General features: G+C 51.0%; 1 protein-coding gene across 2 annotated transcripts; it reads right to left on the bottom strand.

The window, feature by feature from the left end:
• Positions 1–6,920: 6,920 nt before the first annotated feature.
• On the bottom strand, positions 6,921–12,330 carry LOC136509154 (E3 ubiquitin protein ligase DRIP2-like). 2 transcript variants are annotated; one of them, XM_066503982.1, is made up of 7 exons: positions 11,783–12,330; positions 10,619–10,718; positions 9,398–9,728; positions 8,859–9,277; positions 8,713–8,763; positions 7,990–8,062; positions 6,921–7,591 (listed from the first exon to the last, which is right to left on the bottom strand). In XM_066503982.1, the coding sequence occupies exons 1-7, from the start codon at positions 12,102–12,104 to the stop codon at positions 7,418–7,420; spliced, it is 1,470 nt and encodes a 489-aa protein (XP_066360079.1). In that variant the 5' UTR covers positions 12,105–12,330; the 3' UTR covers positions 6,921–7,417. The 2 variants fall into 2 exon arrangements, with proteins under 2 accessions (XP_066360079.1, XP_066360078.1); XM_066503981.1 differs by having other exon boundaries at positions 7,990–8,068.
• Positions 12,331–17,750: the final 5,420 nt, after the last annotated feature.

Raw genomic sequence — 17,750 nt, forward strand, 5'->3', positions numbered from 1 at the left:
GGAAAGATAGGGTTTCGCATCCCGCAGTGGAATCAATGATTTGGTCGATTCGAGGTAATGGGAAAGGGACTTTTAGACATGCTTTATTTAGACTGGTGTAGTCTACACACATTTTCCACTCCGGATGGGACACTTCCTTGATGAATCCGGCCGCCAAAAGCTTCTGCACCTCCTCGCCGATGGCCCTGTGCTTTTCCTCATCGAATCAGCGCAGGCACTGCTTCACCGGTCTGGAGCCGGCCCGGATGTCCAAGGCATGCTCGGCGACCTCCCTCGGTATGCCCGGCATGTCCGAGGGACTCCACGCGAATACATCGGCATTCGCGCAAAGAAAGTCGACGAGCACGGCTTCCTATTTGATGTCGAGGGTGGCGCTGATCCTCAGCGCCCGGCCGTCGGGGCAGATGGGGTCGACCGGGATGAGCTTGACGGCCTCCGTGGGCTCGAAAGTCCCAGCACGACGCTTGGAGTCAGGCGCCTCGCTACCAAGCCAGTCGAGGTTGACGATGAGGGTCTCAGCCTCCACGAGAGCCTCGGCGTACTCGATGCATTCAACGTCGTAGTCGTATGCATGTTCGTACGTGGACTCGACAGTGATGACGCCGTTGGGGCCCGGCATCTTGAGCTTGAGGTAGGTGTAGTTGGGGACCGCCATGAACTTGGCGTAGCATGGCCGCCCTAGGATGGCGTGGTACATTCCCTTGAACCCAACCACCTCGAAGGTGAGGACCGCCTTGCAGTAGTTGGAAGGAGTACCGAAGAAGACGGGCAGGTCGATGCGCCCGAGGGGTCACGTACATTTCCTCAGCATGATGCCGTGGAAAGGCGCGGCATCGCCTCGGAGCTGTGCCTGGTCGAGCTCAAGGAGCTCTAGGGTGTTGGTGTAGAGGATGTTGAGGCCGCTGCCTCCGTCCATCAACACCTTGGTGAGCCGGGTGTTGCCGATGATGGGGTCGACGACAAGTGGGTACTGCCCGGGGTTTGGGATATAATCGGGGTGGTCATCCTGATCAAAGGTGATCACCTCCTAAGACCAGTCGAGGTACCGGGGAGTGGCCACCTTCACCGAGAAGACCTCCCAGCATTCCCTCTTTCGCTGGCGTGCCATGAGGCACGCCAAAGGCCCGCCAAAGATCATGAAGGCGTTGTGCACCTCGGGGAACCTGTCGTCCTTGTCGTTGTCCCTATCGTCGGCGTCCCTCATCTTGGCATCGTCGCCGGGGAGCCTGAGCTTGGCGTAGTAACGCCGGAGCATGGTGCACTCTTTGAGGGTGTGCTTTACCGGGCCCTGGTGGTAAGGGCAAGGTTTCTTAAGCATATCGTCGAAGAGCCCGGGGCCTCTGGGGCCTCGGGGGTTCTTGCGCTCTGCGGCCGTGACTAGGCTGGCCTCGAGGACTTCTTGCTTCCCTTGGTGACCCTTCTTCTTTTTCTTGGGGAGGTGGGGAGCCGAGGCTTCAGGGGCCTCGTCCCTCCGCTTCCCCTTGGCTTCATTGTCAGGGAAGATGGCTCCAACAGCCTCTTCGCCCGAGGCGAAGTTGGTGGCAATGTCGAGGAGCATGGCCGTCGAGGTTGGCATGTTCCGGCCTAACTCTCGGACTAGGTCACGGCAGGTGGTGCCGGAGAGGAAAGCCTGGACAATTTCTGAGTCACCGACGCTTGGCAACTCGGTGCATTGCTTGGGGAAGCGTCGGATGAAGTCTCAGAGAGACTCATCCGGCCCCTGGCGACAACTCTTGAGGTCCCAGGAGTTCCCAAGGCGCACGTATGTGCCCTAGAAATTCCCAACAAAGACCCTTACCAAGTCGTGCTAGTTGTGGATCTACGAGGGAGGGAGGTGTTCGAGCCAGGCTCGTGCCGAGTCTGACAGGAACAACGGGAGGTTGCGGATGATGAGCAGGTCATCGTCCGCGCCGCCTAGCTGACAAGCCAGGCAGTAGTCGGCCAGCCAAAGTTCGGGATTGGTCTCGCCATTGTACTTCATGAGGTTGGCTGGTTGTCGAAACCGGGCCAGGAAATGAGCAGCGCGGATAGCTCTGCTAAAGACTCGAGGGCCAGGTAGCTCAGGAGAAGGACTGCGGTCCTCCCCACTATCGTAGCGGCCACCTCAGTGTGGATGGTAGCCTTGGGCGGGCCCCTCATTGTCGTGGCGCCGTCGCCTGCTGACCACATCGTGGTCGCCTTGCGCCTCGTGTCGGTCACCGAGGCGATCATGCACCGAGGGGACCCTGTTGGCCGTTGGTGCCCGAGCGGGCTCGGGACGAACCGAGGCCTCCCTATCCTACCGAGGTGGTGCCATGGGAAGTTCTGAGGCACCTCCACGCCGTCGAGAGGCAGAACTCTCGGCCTGCTGCACCGCGGCAGTCTCAAGGAGGTCTCGGAGCTCGCCATGGGCTCATTGCCCCTCCGTGGTAGAGGGCTCGAGCATCGTTCGGAGCAGCATCACCGCTGCCGCGACGTTCTGGCTAGCGCGATGGAAGATAGGGGGTTCATCGTCCCCTTCGTCGTTGTTGATGCGGCGGTGGACGTCGTGGGCCCTCCGCCGGGCTGCTCCGCCATCACCGCGACCCCGCTGCTCCTGCTCGAGAGTGTCTCAGAGCTGCTGTAGAAGGAGTCGGTCTTGTTCGACCTTGGCCTGAAGCTCACGGAGCTGCTCCAGGTCCGGGCGTCGAAGTTGCTCGGGGGCAAGGTTCTCGTTCCGCGCTGCCCGGGGCTCGACGTGTGGAGGTGCGGCGCCGCCTACCCCTTCGGGGGGCGGGGGAGCGAGATCCTGCCCCTTCGTCCTCATCGCCCATGCTTGGCATCCCAAGTTCGACGTGGAAGCACTCACGAGTGGGGTTGTAAGTGCCTTCGTCATCAGAGTCGGAGTAGCCGAAGCAGTAGTCGCTCGCGACTAGGAAGCGGCGCATGGCTTCAGGGTCATGGAGCCCGAAGAAGTCCGCTTTGGCCCACACCTCATCCTCATTCGAGGAGTCAGCGTGGGTGTGGGTCGAAGTCATGGCGTCGAAGTCGAGGGCGAAGCGTTGGTGGCGTCCTGAGGGCTCCGCGTGAGCGAAAGCATAGGCAGAAGCATAGGTGGCGGCGACATTTCTCAACCCGAAGGGGTACGGGGATGGTGCCATTGTCGGACCTTACTCTGCCGGAGTCGACTCCTCAGGAGGTGGCGGGGCAGAGCTTGATGATGGGGCATCGCTGCGCGCCACCGGCGCCTTTCCCTTGTCTAGGCTCAGGCTAGACAGATCCCCAACCAGGGACCCTGTGCCAACAGCTAGGCATGGGATACCGGTGGAGTGCGGCGTGCCGCCCTGAGCTTGCGCGGGGTCGGGGTGGTCCCGCTCACGTTGCGCCTGGCGAGCGTGACAAGAGCGGCGGCCCGAGCACCGTCTGTGCCTGGGCTGCCGGTGCGTGACGTCGTCGACGGTTGGTGGGACTCTAGGTGAGAGGAGTACCATATCATACTCATGTCCTAGAGACATGAACTCTAGGCTCCCGAACCAGATTATCACGCCAAGACGCAGTGGTCGCACGGGGTCTGCCATCCGGAACTTGTCGGGATGACAAAGATGACACGCAGTAGATCCCCTACCTGGCGCGCCAACTGTCGGTGTTTTAGACCGGCGGGCCCTCAACCAACTAGTGAAAATGTACTGCGTGCCCCTAATCCTGGATGGTGATGCAAAGAGACACAAGGTTTATACTGGTTCAGGCAATAGGTGCCCTACGTCCAGTCTAAGAGATCGATCTTGTATTCCTTGCACCGAGGTGCTTGTAGTAGGGGTTTACAAGCAAGGCGAGAGAGGGAACTAGCCCCAGGTCTCTGCGTGGAACGGCGTGGGTTGCTTGAGATGTTGATCTCTCGCGGTGAGGAAGTGAATGTGTGTGTGTGCGTGTTCGTCTATCTCGTATGTCCTCGTCTGTCTGTGCGTGTCTGCCTCCTTAGAAATGGCCCCGATCTCTCCCTATTATAGTTGAAGGGGGGATAGGGGTAATACATGTGTTTGCTACGCGGCGTCCTATGAGCGGAGGTGGCGTTTCTGAGCCCTGTAGCTTGTCACTGTGGCGGCATGGTCGACGGAGCGGTCCTGTCCTTGATGCACTGGTGCAACGCGCCGGTCACACCCGAGCCTGTGCGACGTGGGAGCTCTAGTGATAGCTTGACGCGGGGTATGGCGGACGATGTGCCGGTCGCTGTGTGTTGATAGTGTAAAAAGCCGAGGCTCAGTTGGTGCTGAGGCCGAGCCATCGTGGGGGGCTCGGCGGGCGCGAATCCCAAGGCTGCCGAGACCCTGAAGTAGATTGCCGAGGCCCGGAGGGAGCAGTTGGTCCTACACACTGATTCCGAGGCTACAGGTACCCGGACTTGACTCCCCACGCCGCGTTGTTCCTAGAGCAGGGGTTAAGTAGCACAGTGCAGTGCGAGCGTCAGTCGTGGGCACAGTACCGAGTACAGCGGCCGGTAACCCCTGCCCCGTCCCATCCCGGACGGCATGGTGTTGATGCGACTTCCTATCTCGTCGGCCACTCCGTTGTGTCGAGCCGTCGTCCGGCTGACGTCGTGGGAGTGGTTGGTCATGTTTAATTGGACGTGACGTTCTGTCAGGGAGATCGATCGAGGCGGAGGCGACGGGGCTGTCGCCGAGCCGGCCTCGAGCGAGACGGAGAATCGGTTCCCCGTCCGAGGCCTTACCTACGGGGCCTCGAGCGAGATTGAGAATCGGTTACTCGTCCGAGGCCTTATGTGAGAGGCCTCGAGCGAGGCGGAGAATCGGTACCCCGTCCGAGGCCTTTCGTGTGAGGCCTCGAGCGAGGTGGAGAATCGGTTACTCGTCCGAGGCCTTACGTGCGAGGCCTCGAGCGAGACGGAGAATCGGTACCCCGTCCGAGGCCTTTCGTGCGAGGCCTCGAGCGAGGCGGAGAATCGATTGCCTCGGACAAGGTGGGGGGGTTAGCCAGTAGTTGTCTCTTGGCTTTGATTTTTGATAGGGTCTAAGCGATTTTTTCGGTTTTGGCTTAGGGGACCCTTTTTATGGTACCCGACAGAGGGGAAAATAGGATGGAGCTCGGAGATAATTTTGTTTTCTTATTCTTCGGATAAACTTCAGCAAGTTTATTGCGCTCTCTCCTAGTGCATATACGTAGCTGAAATTTGTTATTTTCGTAATATTTTTTATAAAATGAGTTTGAATCTCAAATTGGCGGCAATATATATCGACAGGTGCATTATGGATGCGCATCGTTTTAGATTTTTTGAAAAAAATTCAGACGTATGTTTGCAAGTGTGTTTATCTAGATGTTGCATGTGTTTCACACATATATTGCATGTGTTTTATTTGGATGTTACATATATTTTGCAATGGCTTTTTTCAAGCGTTTTTAAGTGTTTTTATAAGTGTTTCAGACGTATGTTGCAAGTGTTTCAACTGTTTCGAACATATGTTGCAAATGTTTTATTTGGATGTTTCAAAAGTAGATCAGGTGTTGCATCTTTCTCCTCGCCTTCTGTTGCTTCGCCTCGGTGTCTCATCCTCTTCTCGATGCTGGTGATGTTCGAATGGCATGGGCTCGCGTGGGGACGAGCAACGTGGGTGGGGCGAATCGTTCGAGCAGCGTGGAATCCGAGCGGGCGGGGCGTGCGGCACGGAACAGGCGCGGGGAGCTGCGTTCGGATGCGGGCCTAGGGCTGAACGTCCAGGCGCCTGACCGTTAGGATAAACTTCAGCAAGTTTATTGCTCTATCTCCTGGTGCATATATACAGCTGAAATTTGTTATTTTCATAATGTTTTTTTTATAAAATGAGTTTGAATCTCAAATTTGGCGGCAATATATATCTATAGGTGCATTATGGATGTGCATCGTTTTAGATTTTTTGAAAACTCCTAACTATGTTTTTCTAGGGGGGTCTTCACGATTCCACCGAGAAAGTAGTTTGAGCAAATATTTTCCCTTTCATATGTTGTGTTGCAAGAAGAATTTTCCTGTTCTCTTTTCATTGGCCCTCCCTCCTTCCATGCATCCAAGGGATCTTGGATCCCAAATACGTAAAAATTATAGATTGCATCAACGGTCATTGATTGGCCTAGTTTGCACCGGTGGTCATTGATTGGCATCTCTACACTCTACGGGCATGTTTGGTTTGATGCTTCCAAAAACTTACTGGCCTAGGCATGGCTGGAGGCGTCTGATTTTGGATGCCTAAGGCCAGGATTGCTTGCCAACCTAAACTCGCCCTACGTATTTGAATGACGACCTGGCTGGCAGCTCCCTGCCAGGCAAAACATCCTGACCATAGTCATAGGAATCGGACGTCTGGTGGCCTTGCGTGAGCCAGACAAAAATCCCACGCTTGTTTAGTTTTTGGCCGGACCTCATGTAATCTTTTGTACTCCTGTGCTTATATGAGAATACATAAATCCTCCTAGGTCGATGCAAACTTGCGCTAGTTCCCAACGAAGGGTTAGAAACGCCTTTAAGTTTGAATTTAGCAAAAAAAAAAAAAGGATAGATTTCGAACGTAGCCACTCGAAATTCAGTTCATTTGCTGGGACGCTTTGCATGTTGGGTGAGGTAGCACAATCCCCCAACTGCTCACCCAGTCAACGGTTGCCACCAAAAAAAAACCTGGACAGAAACGCCCTCCGGCTCACTGGCCGCGTTCATGCATTTTGTTCGTGCTGAAACTGAAGCGCATGCAGATTCTGCAGGCTGTGCAGCGCATCGCCGGCCGGACGGTCAGAAAAGGCAATGTGGTCATCACTTATCAAGAATTCAAGATCTGCTAGTACACCTTTTGACAGAAAGAGAATAGCAAACCCCACAAAACTTTTCATGTGCATGACTGAACAAAGATGCTACAAGTACCATTTGGTCATGCCGGAGATGGTGTAATACAGCATCAGGTTGCAAACCTTCAATACTGAAAATGTAATTGTAGAGGGTATATATATATATATAAAGATCCAAACCAGTCACAGCTGGATATTAGGGCAGTTTAGTTCAGGACAAATAAAGGAACTACATTATGTTTTTTTTTTTTTTCTTCAACAAGGAAAAAAACTGAAGCAGCAGCACTCTCCCATGTAGAAACTCATCGCCAACCTAAGTTCAGGTTAACAATCTCGCCACTGTTTATCCAACCTAAACGTCAATTCTCACAGCCTACCAAATCCCAAATTACAGCAACTTTCAGCACATATGTATGTATGGTAACAACGAACGAACAAACAAACAGATTCTTGAAGAACAGAGCATAATCTAGAAGCATCGGTGAGAGGATGAGCTGCTGAGGCAGAGCAGCCAGCTACGCTGTTGAGTATATATGACACTCAAACCCTTTAACTCTGATGATGGCCTCTTCCCTGGCGGCGGAGCAACCTTTGTTCTAACTACGAGATCGCGAGCCAGGTCGACGACGGTCCGTTTTTAAGAAGACGCAGACTTTGGCCGCCCATAGCTTATCACCATCACATAATCTCCCCCAGAGGAGCCTATCACCGTGTGCAGTGGGCGTGCCGGGCCAACCCTTAGCCACCGCTCCACCAAGTTGCGCACAGGTTGCCCGAGGTTCACTGTCTGCCCACAGCACCTTATTTCAACCTGTATAAACAGAACTGTTCAGACAAATTGTAACGCTAAAAGAAATATTAAAACTGAAAGGTGCCTAAAACAGTGGGGACATAGGACTTTCTGCGCAAGAAATGCACATCCTAACTGCAACGGAGAGAACAGTCGGACTATCTCTGCCAGTGCCATGGCATTGCTCCCATACAAGGTGATAAGAAACGCTAAGATCAGACGTGTAATTTCACCTCTATTTCTAAGATGAGATGTAATCAATTCTGGAACATGCCAACATGTACCGGTGCTAACAATTATCTAAGAAGCATCTTTAGCTACAAACTCTATGGACTGCTTAGATAATTCAGGACCGCGTTAAGAAAAATAAGCACAGAATAAAATAGTCACTACAAAACATAGAATGGTAGGAATCTTACCTCAGATTCGCTTAGAAGGCTGAGCTTCTGCATAATGTACCTTTGGATGGATGATGCGGGTAAGCTCCCATCCCTGTCACTTGGCAATGTATTAGCCACATTTGACATAACTTAAAGATTCTTTAGTTAAATAAAACAAATAGCTAGCGACATTGTGGTCACAATCAAATTATGATATGTTTCTAGATTATTACTGAGGATCACACGTGCTCAGCTGAGCTAACTAATGTGCTTGCATATAATGCATTGTGGAGTGAGAGCAGTTAAGAAGCCCCTGACTAACAGACTAACCGCCCTATTTGATTCCAGGGACCAAAAAAATATGAAACTGATAGCTAAATTGAAAATAAAAAAAAATGTAGTCTTATGCATCACACAGGTTACAGTTTCGAGGTTACTAGCATTATGTATTTAAGTTAGGCTGAGACATGCATTTGTGGGTGACACCATCAGCTATGACCAATGAAAAACATAGTAGTATTCATTTCTAAGTTCTTACAGAAGTTCTAGTTTCTTTTTCCCTGCTTCATGCTTCTCTTTTATTTATATATAGAGAAGTTTGTTCTGCAACTGGCCATAGAATAACTTGTTCTATGGCCACTTTGAGTTACGATAATGATTCAATGCCAAGAACTTCAATTCTGGATGCAGGTTTCAAAATTATTAATATCAAAATCAGAACCACTAGTGCATCAGTAGCAGAACAAAGTAATATGAGCTCACTTTATTCTCAAATAGTGGGCAGGTATCTGAGGCAAAGGAGGGTTGCCTTTCCTGGAAACAATTATGTAACAGAAGATCAGGGATGGATTACATCTAATATATTGCTTCGACTAAAGTATGACAGCTGATACTATGATACGACTTACTGGTCAAACGAGGCAATCAATGAAAACCATATTGGGCTCAATGCCTTCCTGGCCTGGATAGCTGTAGCAGTGGAAGCTGCATTTGTTTCAGGTAGGGGGCCTTTCCTCTTCCGGGCAGGCCGCCCTCTCTTTCTAAGCAGCACTATTGGCTCAGGATCGTCGCTTTTGTCATCTTCAGCTTTGGACTTCTGAAGAGGCTCCCTAGCCTCTGTTCTGCTAGAATGTTCGCTACTGGGAGATTCTCTGGGCTTATTTCCCTTCAAAGCTGGACTTTGTGCACTTGTCGGAGTCTTTGTTTTGCCTGCAGCCTCTACAAGACAATTCAAAGGTTTCCAGAGCTCAGACTTATCCAAGTCCTTATTATCACCTGCTTTATCTTTAACAGAGGGATGACTTGATGTGTCCCCATTCGACAATAACTGCAAATGTTAGCGTCAAATTCGTCATTCTTCCATTGTTCCATTCTGATACACATTCATGCATACTCCAAAGATACATAACAGGTATGATATAATTAGAATGCTCGAGTGTTTGATTACCTGTCTTCTTGTTTGAGGTATTTTGCTCAAGCTATCTAGCAAGCTTGAATTATCAGTTTGCTTATTCGAGTTATCATTATCCTTTTTTAAAGGATCCACAATGATAGGACCAAGGCCACGTAATGCGGCAGCCTTCCTGGTAACCGCTCTTGTTCGCCTCCTTGTCGAAGCTGCTAGGGCTACCCTAGGTGTATTGACCACCAATGATGAGATAGACCTCTCTTTAACTTTAACAGGTAGCGTAATGGGAGATTCGGCTTCTTCAGCGTTAACCTTCTTCCTTTTGAATGGAAAAACTTTTGACCTCACATCTTGTATATTGTGATCAGCTCTGAAATCAATACATCAAAAAGTTAGAATAAGAGGGCAAAAGATAGAAGCTAACAGGTAAAACTGCATCCACTGAAATTCTTCCCTAAATCAGAAGAGTAGCATGATGAAGAAAGGGAAACTATCTTGATCAAATAGCCAATAGAAACATTCAACTGGGTTTCAGAAGACAAGCATTCCTTTGACCTAATAACACACAGTGAAGTCTCATAAATAGAAACCTACACTTTGTTAAGAACAAATGGATGTGAAGACGCCCAGAAAACACAGCGGTGTAATGATAGCTATGCTTTGGTGTTAGCAAAGCTCAAAATGACAATAGATAAGAATGAACACCAGCTGTCAATCACAGAATGTGTTTCTGGCAGGAGATTCACAGGAATTCTTATTTGAGAGCTTCATGGTAAGTGGAACATTTCGTACCACTATGCATTTCTTTGGCATGAACCGCAGAGGATTCAAGAAAGCAAGCTACAGGAATATCTTATACTTGAGATAAGCTAGTATGCTCGATAGCAGAGAATATATACTATTCTCTGGAGTGCAACATTTCCAAAAGATCACTCTAAATTCTAAATTACTTCAAACTGTAGAGTTGTAGCTCCGTTATCTAATTTTGTTCGTTACTATCTGCAATTTAGAGCAACTATCAAATACGATGATTTTGTGGCAAAGCTTTTGTTCTGCCATCTTGCTATCCAATGGAAATAGATGCTAACAGCACGGAATCAAGGAAACTTCGTTGTGAAGTCAAGTAGTGCTGAAACATGTATCTTATCTTAGAAGTAAGAAAAGTAAAAGAATATTTAGCAAAGAAAAACATTTGTCATAGAACTAAAATTCCAGTTGCTCACTACAGTTGCATAAAGAGAAGGGTCAGGAGAAAAATACCTAAGCTTGTCGACTGGAGTGCAGCCCAGATCAATGTTACATACTGGACAGTGGTCAAGATCCTCATCATTGAGCTTGTTATAAATACACTTTCTACAAACTGCATAACACAAAGGACACAAGGAAAATAGAGGTGAGAACTTCACAATATAAAGAATTTCAATAAGGCACAACACGATGCTTCATTTCACAGAAGTTCTTTCCGATTGAAAACATTAAGAATGTTCCATACTGAAATATACCCATATCATGAGATGTGAAATGATACAATGCAAAATAACAAGACGGATCGATATTTGTACCAGCATGTACCATATAACATGAGATTCATATCGATCCTACTATTTCAAAAGCACACACAGCATGAACAGTTGAACCAATCCACTCACACATGCAGAGTAATCAAGTAGTTTCAACTATTTACAGTCTATGATTGCACATTGTGGCCTCAAAAGTTTTTGTGTACAGCTCCACTGATTACAGGCCAACATTCGTTGAACTCACACTGAACACCTAGAGGGGGAGTAATGTTAACCATGAACTCAAACTGACTAGCAACTCAAATCACAGCACCGGAGGCTTACATAACGTCCTCCTGAACATTATGTCAACAGGAGCCAAAGCATTTCAAGGGTTGGGGGAAAAGATGGCCAATCAACAGCACTGGAATCCAAGTCCACGTAAAATGCACATGCTGAAGCCCAGCATTGATGCAATATTGCATCACGATTCATCAATAAACAGAATTGCAGCTCAGCCTGATAAGGCAAGAATAGAAAGCAAGGAAAGCTACCAAACATGGTCAACTCGAACTAGATTTACGTGGAGTCAGAGACTTGAGGGGCGAAACTACAGCACGGCCCGGAACGCACGCACGCACGTCGAGAATCGCAATCGCGCATGGGCGACGAGGAGAAGGCTGTACAGCGTCGCCGGGTCACCGGGAACGGCCGAGGCCGACGGCGCCGACCCACGTCCCCGCACTCCCGCGGGAGACGAAATCCGGAGCAGCCCCAAGGCCGAGGCGGACGCCCGTCGAATCCAATCGCCGTCGCGGGCAACGCTCAGAGAAACGCACAGAACCGTCGTAGAGATGCAAGCGTTCGAGCCCGCCGGGATCGGCGGGGCGGCGGAGCAGACAAGGCAGAGCAGGAATGGACTCACATGTGTGCAGGCACTCGGAGATGGTGGTGGCCTTGCGGAGCAGGCGGTCGCAGAGCGGGCACGTCAAGCAGCGCACGAGCAGGTCCCGCTTCACCATGGCCACGGCGCTGTCCCCCGCCGCACCGCCTCGCCCGCGCCGCTGCCGCTTGCCTCCCCTGCCCTCCTGCTCCCCCTCCCCCTCCTCCTCCTCCTCATCCTCGCCGCCCACCTTCGCCGCCGCCTCGTCCTCCTCCTTCTCCTGCGCCCCCTCCTCCACCTTGACCTTGGCCTCCAGCTCAACAGCCGGCGGCTTATCCGGCGATGCGGGCCCGGTGGTCTGCATGGCGTGGGGCCCAGCCGCGAGGCTAGCTCCGCATGCCGGGGACGGGGAGGGGCGAAGCAAAGGCGCCGCCTTGTATTGCGCCGACGCCTCCCCTCCGCGTGGAAATGGGAGGAGAGATCGAAGGGCACGACGACGCCGAGGCGGAGGTGGAGAAGAAGGCCAGAAGGGACTTGAAGCAGAGGAGGACGACGGAAAACAAAAATCAAATTGATTTACGTGCTTATCGAGGGACGAAAGGCAATGAAGGTGCAGAGGTGGTTTTATTTATTTCGCCATTCTTTTTTTTTTCTTTGTTTACCTTTTTGCGACTGCTTTTTGTGTGACGAATAAAACCAAACGTGTTTGGAATTATGTGCTGGTGTGTTCTTAGACCTACATTCCTGTCGGGCATGAACTTTTGTTTTGTTTTTGCTGTAGTTTGTTTTAGTTGGTGTCTGCAGATCATTTTTCCTTTTCATTAGAGATACTCTTTTTATTTTTTTTATGTTTTTTTGTGCTCGTGGTTTCCATAGAACCTATAAAGATTGAAGTTATGTCACCAACTACAATGGGTGTTGCGGCATTTATTCATCTTGTGTATAGCAAATGACAGAAAAAATGATTAATAAGTAGTAGAAAAATACTAGGGCAATAATAATGTATTAGGTGAAATGCCTAATGACGCCTTGCGCCAGCTTCCGTAAGAGTTTTTGGTACACATTTGTCGGGATTCTCTTTACTGTAACGGCCTTACAAAGATAAACTTTTGTTTCCTTCTAATTTGTTCTTATTATGAGCGGTAGCAGATCATTTTTCTCCTCTTTATTAGAGATATTATATATTTTTTGCGCGCCCATGGTTTGCCGAATCCATAAAAGATTGAAGATATGATATGATGATCGTAGTAGGTTTTACGACATTTATTTGTGTAGTGTATAGTATATAGAAAAAATAAATATGTAGTAGAAAGGTTTTGGAGAAATAATGTATTAGGTGAAACGCCAAATAACACTCTGTGCCATCTTTCGTAAGATCTTTTATGAGCAATCTATTAGATTTTTCCCATAATCAGCAATGGTCTTGGAAGAATAAACTATTGTTTTGCTATATTTTGGTGTCATTGAGAGTGGTCGTAGGTTATTTACCTCTTTTTTATAAGAAGTATTTGTTTTCGTGTTTATATATTTTTATGCGCCCATGGTTTTCTTAACCTACAAAGACTAAAGCAGTTATTGTTTTGGTAGGTTTTTGCGGCATTTATTGCCTAGTGTACGTATACAGAAAAAAATATTGGTAGAAAGATATTGGAGCAATAATGTATTAGGTGAAACGCACAAAACACTCCGCGCGAGCTTCCGTAAGATTTTTTTGGCAGACTTCTATTGGGATTTCCTTTTAGCGGTAACAGGCTTGGATAGATAAGGATGACAGACAAGATGCATGCATTACTAAGCGAGAAGCATGGCTTTTGAGTACAAAACGACACCGCGACGTTGCCGGTCTGTCATTGTCAAGCATCAATGTAAGAGTAAAACCGGATTCTTGGTAGCTAAATAAAATTGATTCACATGTATTTTGTTTTATTTTATTGCCATTTTTTATCTCCCTTTTACATGAATATCTAACATGGCTTTGTTACTTCACATGCTCAATGTTTAGAGCCTCTTTAACAGGGCTCCAGTATGGACTTCAGCTCTGATTTCTACAGGAGCTGTGTCAAACGTCTCTTTTGAAAAGGGCTCCACATGGGGAGTCGGTCAAGAGCCGGAGCTATTTTTTGCCTGCGCAGGAGAAGCCTAAAAAACGAGCTTCGCGCGGCTCCTTGCTGTGGGTTCACGTCGTCTAGTGCGAATGAGCCGTTTTGCCAAACGTTTTCCAGAACGGCTTCAGCTCCTCCAGAGGAGCCAGAGCCGGAGCCATTTTCAGATGAGCCAGAGCCCTGCCAAACAGGCCCTTGATGTAGAATTTATAGGTATATTGGGTGTCGGGTTCATAAACCCGGGGTCACCAATGGGCCCGCTTCCCAATAAAAACTCGGTCCAGCAGACGGCGTAGCGACGACGCGCGCCTCCTTGGCCGGCCTAGTTACCTAACGACAGGCCGAGAGAACGATCCGGTCCCCGACCGTAAGGCCTGGCCAAGGAGGGGACATAGTCCGACTCCAACCTCCTTTTCCGACCGGGGATACGTCGGACCTCTGCTTGCAGCTCTTCCCCGACCGACATGGTCGGGACCGACTGGGAACAACCGACCAGGGACGCCCGCTCAGTAAAGGCCCAGGGATCACACGGAGCAGATAAGGTAAGGCACTCAAGTCAAAACGCAATACCGAGGAATGTACCCTGCCATACCCTGTGCACCTGCAGGACGGTGCCACCAGGCCATACCTTCTAAGCGTGTCAAAACCCGAACAGTATTGTGGGCGCCGTCGTTTGTCGTACCCTGCCATGCCCTGCGCACCTGCAGGACGGTGACATCGGGGCATGCCAAACGAACACGGTAGAGCCTGCCAGACACGTCTGGGCATAAATAGTATTATGGGCGCTGGCAGCCATCTTGTACCCCGATGGCGTGAGCAACAAGACTAGATAGTACACGTACTCTCTCTCTCTCTAACTTATAAGGCTATCCCCTTCACCTATAAAAGGGAATGCGCTCTCTCTCAACAGGAGGACGGGCTCTCTCTCTAGCACTAGAGAACCTGAGCATTTGAACATCTCCACAGCTCTAGAACTCAACAGTTACACAGAGCATACTCTCCAATACTTAGCGCACAGCCAAGACCTGGGATTTAATTGCTTTCCAAGGCACAAAAGATAGGGCTTCCCCCATGAGTTCGATGGCCCACTTGGCTATCCTACCCGAGGCCTCCTGATTATGGATTGTCTCTCCCAAGGGGAAAGATGACACCACGGTCATCGGGTGGGACTCGAAGTAGTGACACAGCTTGCGTCGAGCCAAGACTATGGCGTAGATTAGTTTCTAGATGTGGGGGTAGCGTGTCTTGGTTTTGGAGAGCACTTCGTTGATGAAGTAAATAGGTCGTTGGATGGGCAGAGCATGCCCTTCCTCCTGCCTCTCAACCACCACGGTCGCGCTGACCACCAGGGTCATTGCGGCGACGTAGAGTAAGAGGGCCTCATCCTTGGCCGGTGGTACCAGGACAGGAGGATTGGTGAGTAATGCCTTGAGCTTGGCGAGGGCTTCCTCGGCCTCGGGGGTCCAAGAAAAGCGTTCGGATTTTCTCAAGAGGCGGTACAGAGGCAAGCCTTTTTCGCTAAGGCATGGGATGAAGCGGCTCAGGGCCACAAGGCATCCCATGACCCTCTATACTCCCTTGAGGTCTCAGATTGGCCCCATGTTGGTCATGGCCGAGACCTTCTCCGGGTTGGCCTCGATGCCACGTTCCGAGACTATTAACCCTAAGAGCATGCCTCGGGGGACCCCGAAGATACACTTCTCGGGGTTGAGCTTGATGCGCTTCTCTCTGAGGCATCTGAAGGCTATTTCCAAGTCATCGACAAGATCACCGGCCTTCCTGGACTTGACCATGATGTCGTCCACATAGGCCTCGACGGTCCACCCGATGTGCTCGCCAAAGACCTGGGTCATGCACCGCTGGTATGTGGCCCCTGCATTTCTGAGGCCGAATGACATAGTCACATAGCAGTACATGCCAAATGGTGTGATGAAAGAAGTCACGAGCTGGTCGGACTCTTTCATCTTGATTTGATGGTAACCGGAATACGCATCAAGGAAAGATAGGGTTTCGCATCCCGCAGTGGAATCAATGATTTGGTCGATTCGAGGTAATGGGAAAGGGACTTTTAGACATGCTTTATTTAGACTGGTGTAGTCTACACACATTTTCCACTCCGGATGGGACACTTCCTTGATGAATCCGGCCGCCAAAAGCTTCTGCACCTCCTCGCCGATGGCCCTGTGCTTTTCCTCATCGAATCAGCGCAGGCACTGCTTCACCGGTCTGGAGCCGGCCCGGATGTCCAAGGCATGCTCGGCGACCTCCCTCGGTATGCCCGGCATGTCCGAGGGACTCCACGCGAATACATCGGCATTCGCGCAAAGAAAGTCGACGAGCACGGCTTCCTATTTGATGTCGAGGGTGGCGCTGATCCTCAGCGCCCGGCCGTCGGGGCAGATGGGGTCGACCGGGATGAGCTTGACGGCCTCCGTGGGCTCGAAAGTCCCAGCACGACGCTTGGAGTCAGGCGCCTCGCTACCAAGCCAGTCGAGGTTGACGATGAGGGTCTCAGCCTCCACGAGAGCCTCGGCGTACTCGATGCATTCAACGTCGTAGTCGTATGCATGTTCGTACGTGGACTCGACAGTGATGACGCCGTTGGGGCCCGGCATCTTGAGCTTGAGGTAGGTGTAGTTGGGGACCGCCATGAACTTGGCGTAGCATGGCCGCCCTAGGATGGCGTGGTACATTCCCTTGAACCCAACCACCTCGAAGGTGAGGACCGCCTTGCAGTAGTTGGAAGGAGTACCGAAGAAGACGGGCAGGTCGATGCGCCCGAGGGGTCACGTACATTTCCTCAGCATGATGCCGTGGAAAGGCGCGGCATCGCCTCGGAGCTGTGCCTGGTCGAGCTCAAGGAGCTCTAGGGTGTTGGTGTAGAGGATGTTGAGGCCGCTGCCTCCGTCCATCAACACCTTGGTGAGCCGGGTGTTGCCGATGATGGGGTCGACGACAAGTGGGTACTGCCCGGGGTTTGGGATATAATCGGGGTGGTCATCCTGATCAAAGGTGATCACCTCCTAAGACCAGTCGAGGTACCGGGGAGTGGCCACCTTCACCGAGAAGACCTCCCAGCATTCCCTCTTTCGCTGGCGTGCCATGAGGCACGCCAAAGGCCCGCCAAAGATCATGAAGGCGTTGTGCACCTCGGGGAACCTGTCGTCCTTGTCGTTGTCCCTATCGTCGGCGTCCCTCATCTTGGCATCGTCGCCGGGGAGCCTGAGCTTGGCGTAGTAACGCCGGAGCATGGTGCACTCTTTGAGGGTGTGCTTTACCGGGCCCTGGTGGTAAGGGCAAGGTTTCTTAAGCATATCGTCGAAGAGCCCGGGGCCTCTGGGGCCTCGGGGGTTCTTGCGCTCTGCGGCCGTGACTAGGCTGGCCTCGAGGACTTCTTGCTTCCCTTGGTGACCCTTCTTCTTTTTCTTGGGGAGGTGGGGAGCCGAGGCTTCAGGGGCCTCGTCCCTCCGCTTCCCCTTGGCTTCATTGTCAGGGAAGATGGCTCCAACAGCCTCTTCGCCCGAGGCGAAGTTGGTGGCAATGTCGAGGAGCATGGCCGTCGAGGTTGGCATGTTCCGGCCTAACTCTCGGACTAGGTCACGGCAGGTGGTGCCGGAGAGGAAAGCCTGGACAATTTCTGAGTCACCGACGCTTGGCAACTCGGTGCATTGCTTGGGGAAGCGTCGGATGAAGTCTCAGAGAGACTCATCCGGCCCCTGGCGACAACTCTTGAGGTCCCAGGAGTTCCCAAGGCGCACGTATGTGCCCTAGAAATTCCCAACAAAGACCCTTACCAAGTCGTGCTAGTTGTGGATCTACGAGGGAGGGAGGTGTTCGAGCCAGGCTCGTGCCGAGTCTGACAGGAACAACGGGAGGTTGCGGATGATGAGCAGGTCATCGTCCGCGCC

Source organism: Miscanthus floridulus, chromosome 15 (assembly GCF_019320115.1).
Source record: "Miscanthus floridulus cultivar M001 chromosome 15, ASM1932011v1, whole genome shotgun sequence".
In the NCBI taxonomy this organism is placed as follows: Eukaryota; Viridiplantae; Streptophyta; class Magnoliopsida; order Poales; family Poaceae; genus Miscanthus; species Miscanthus floridulus.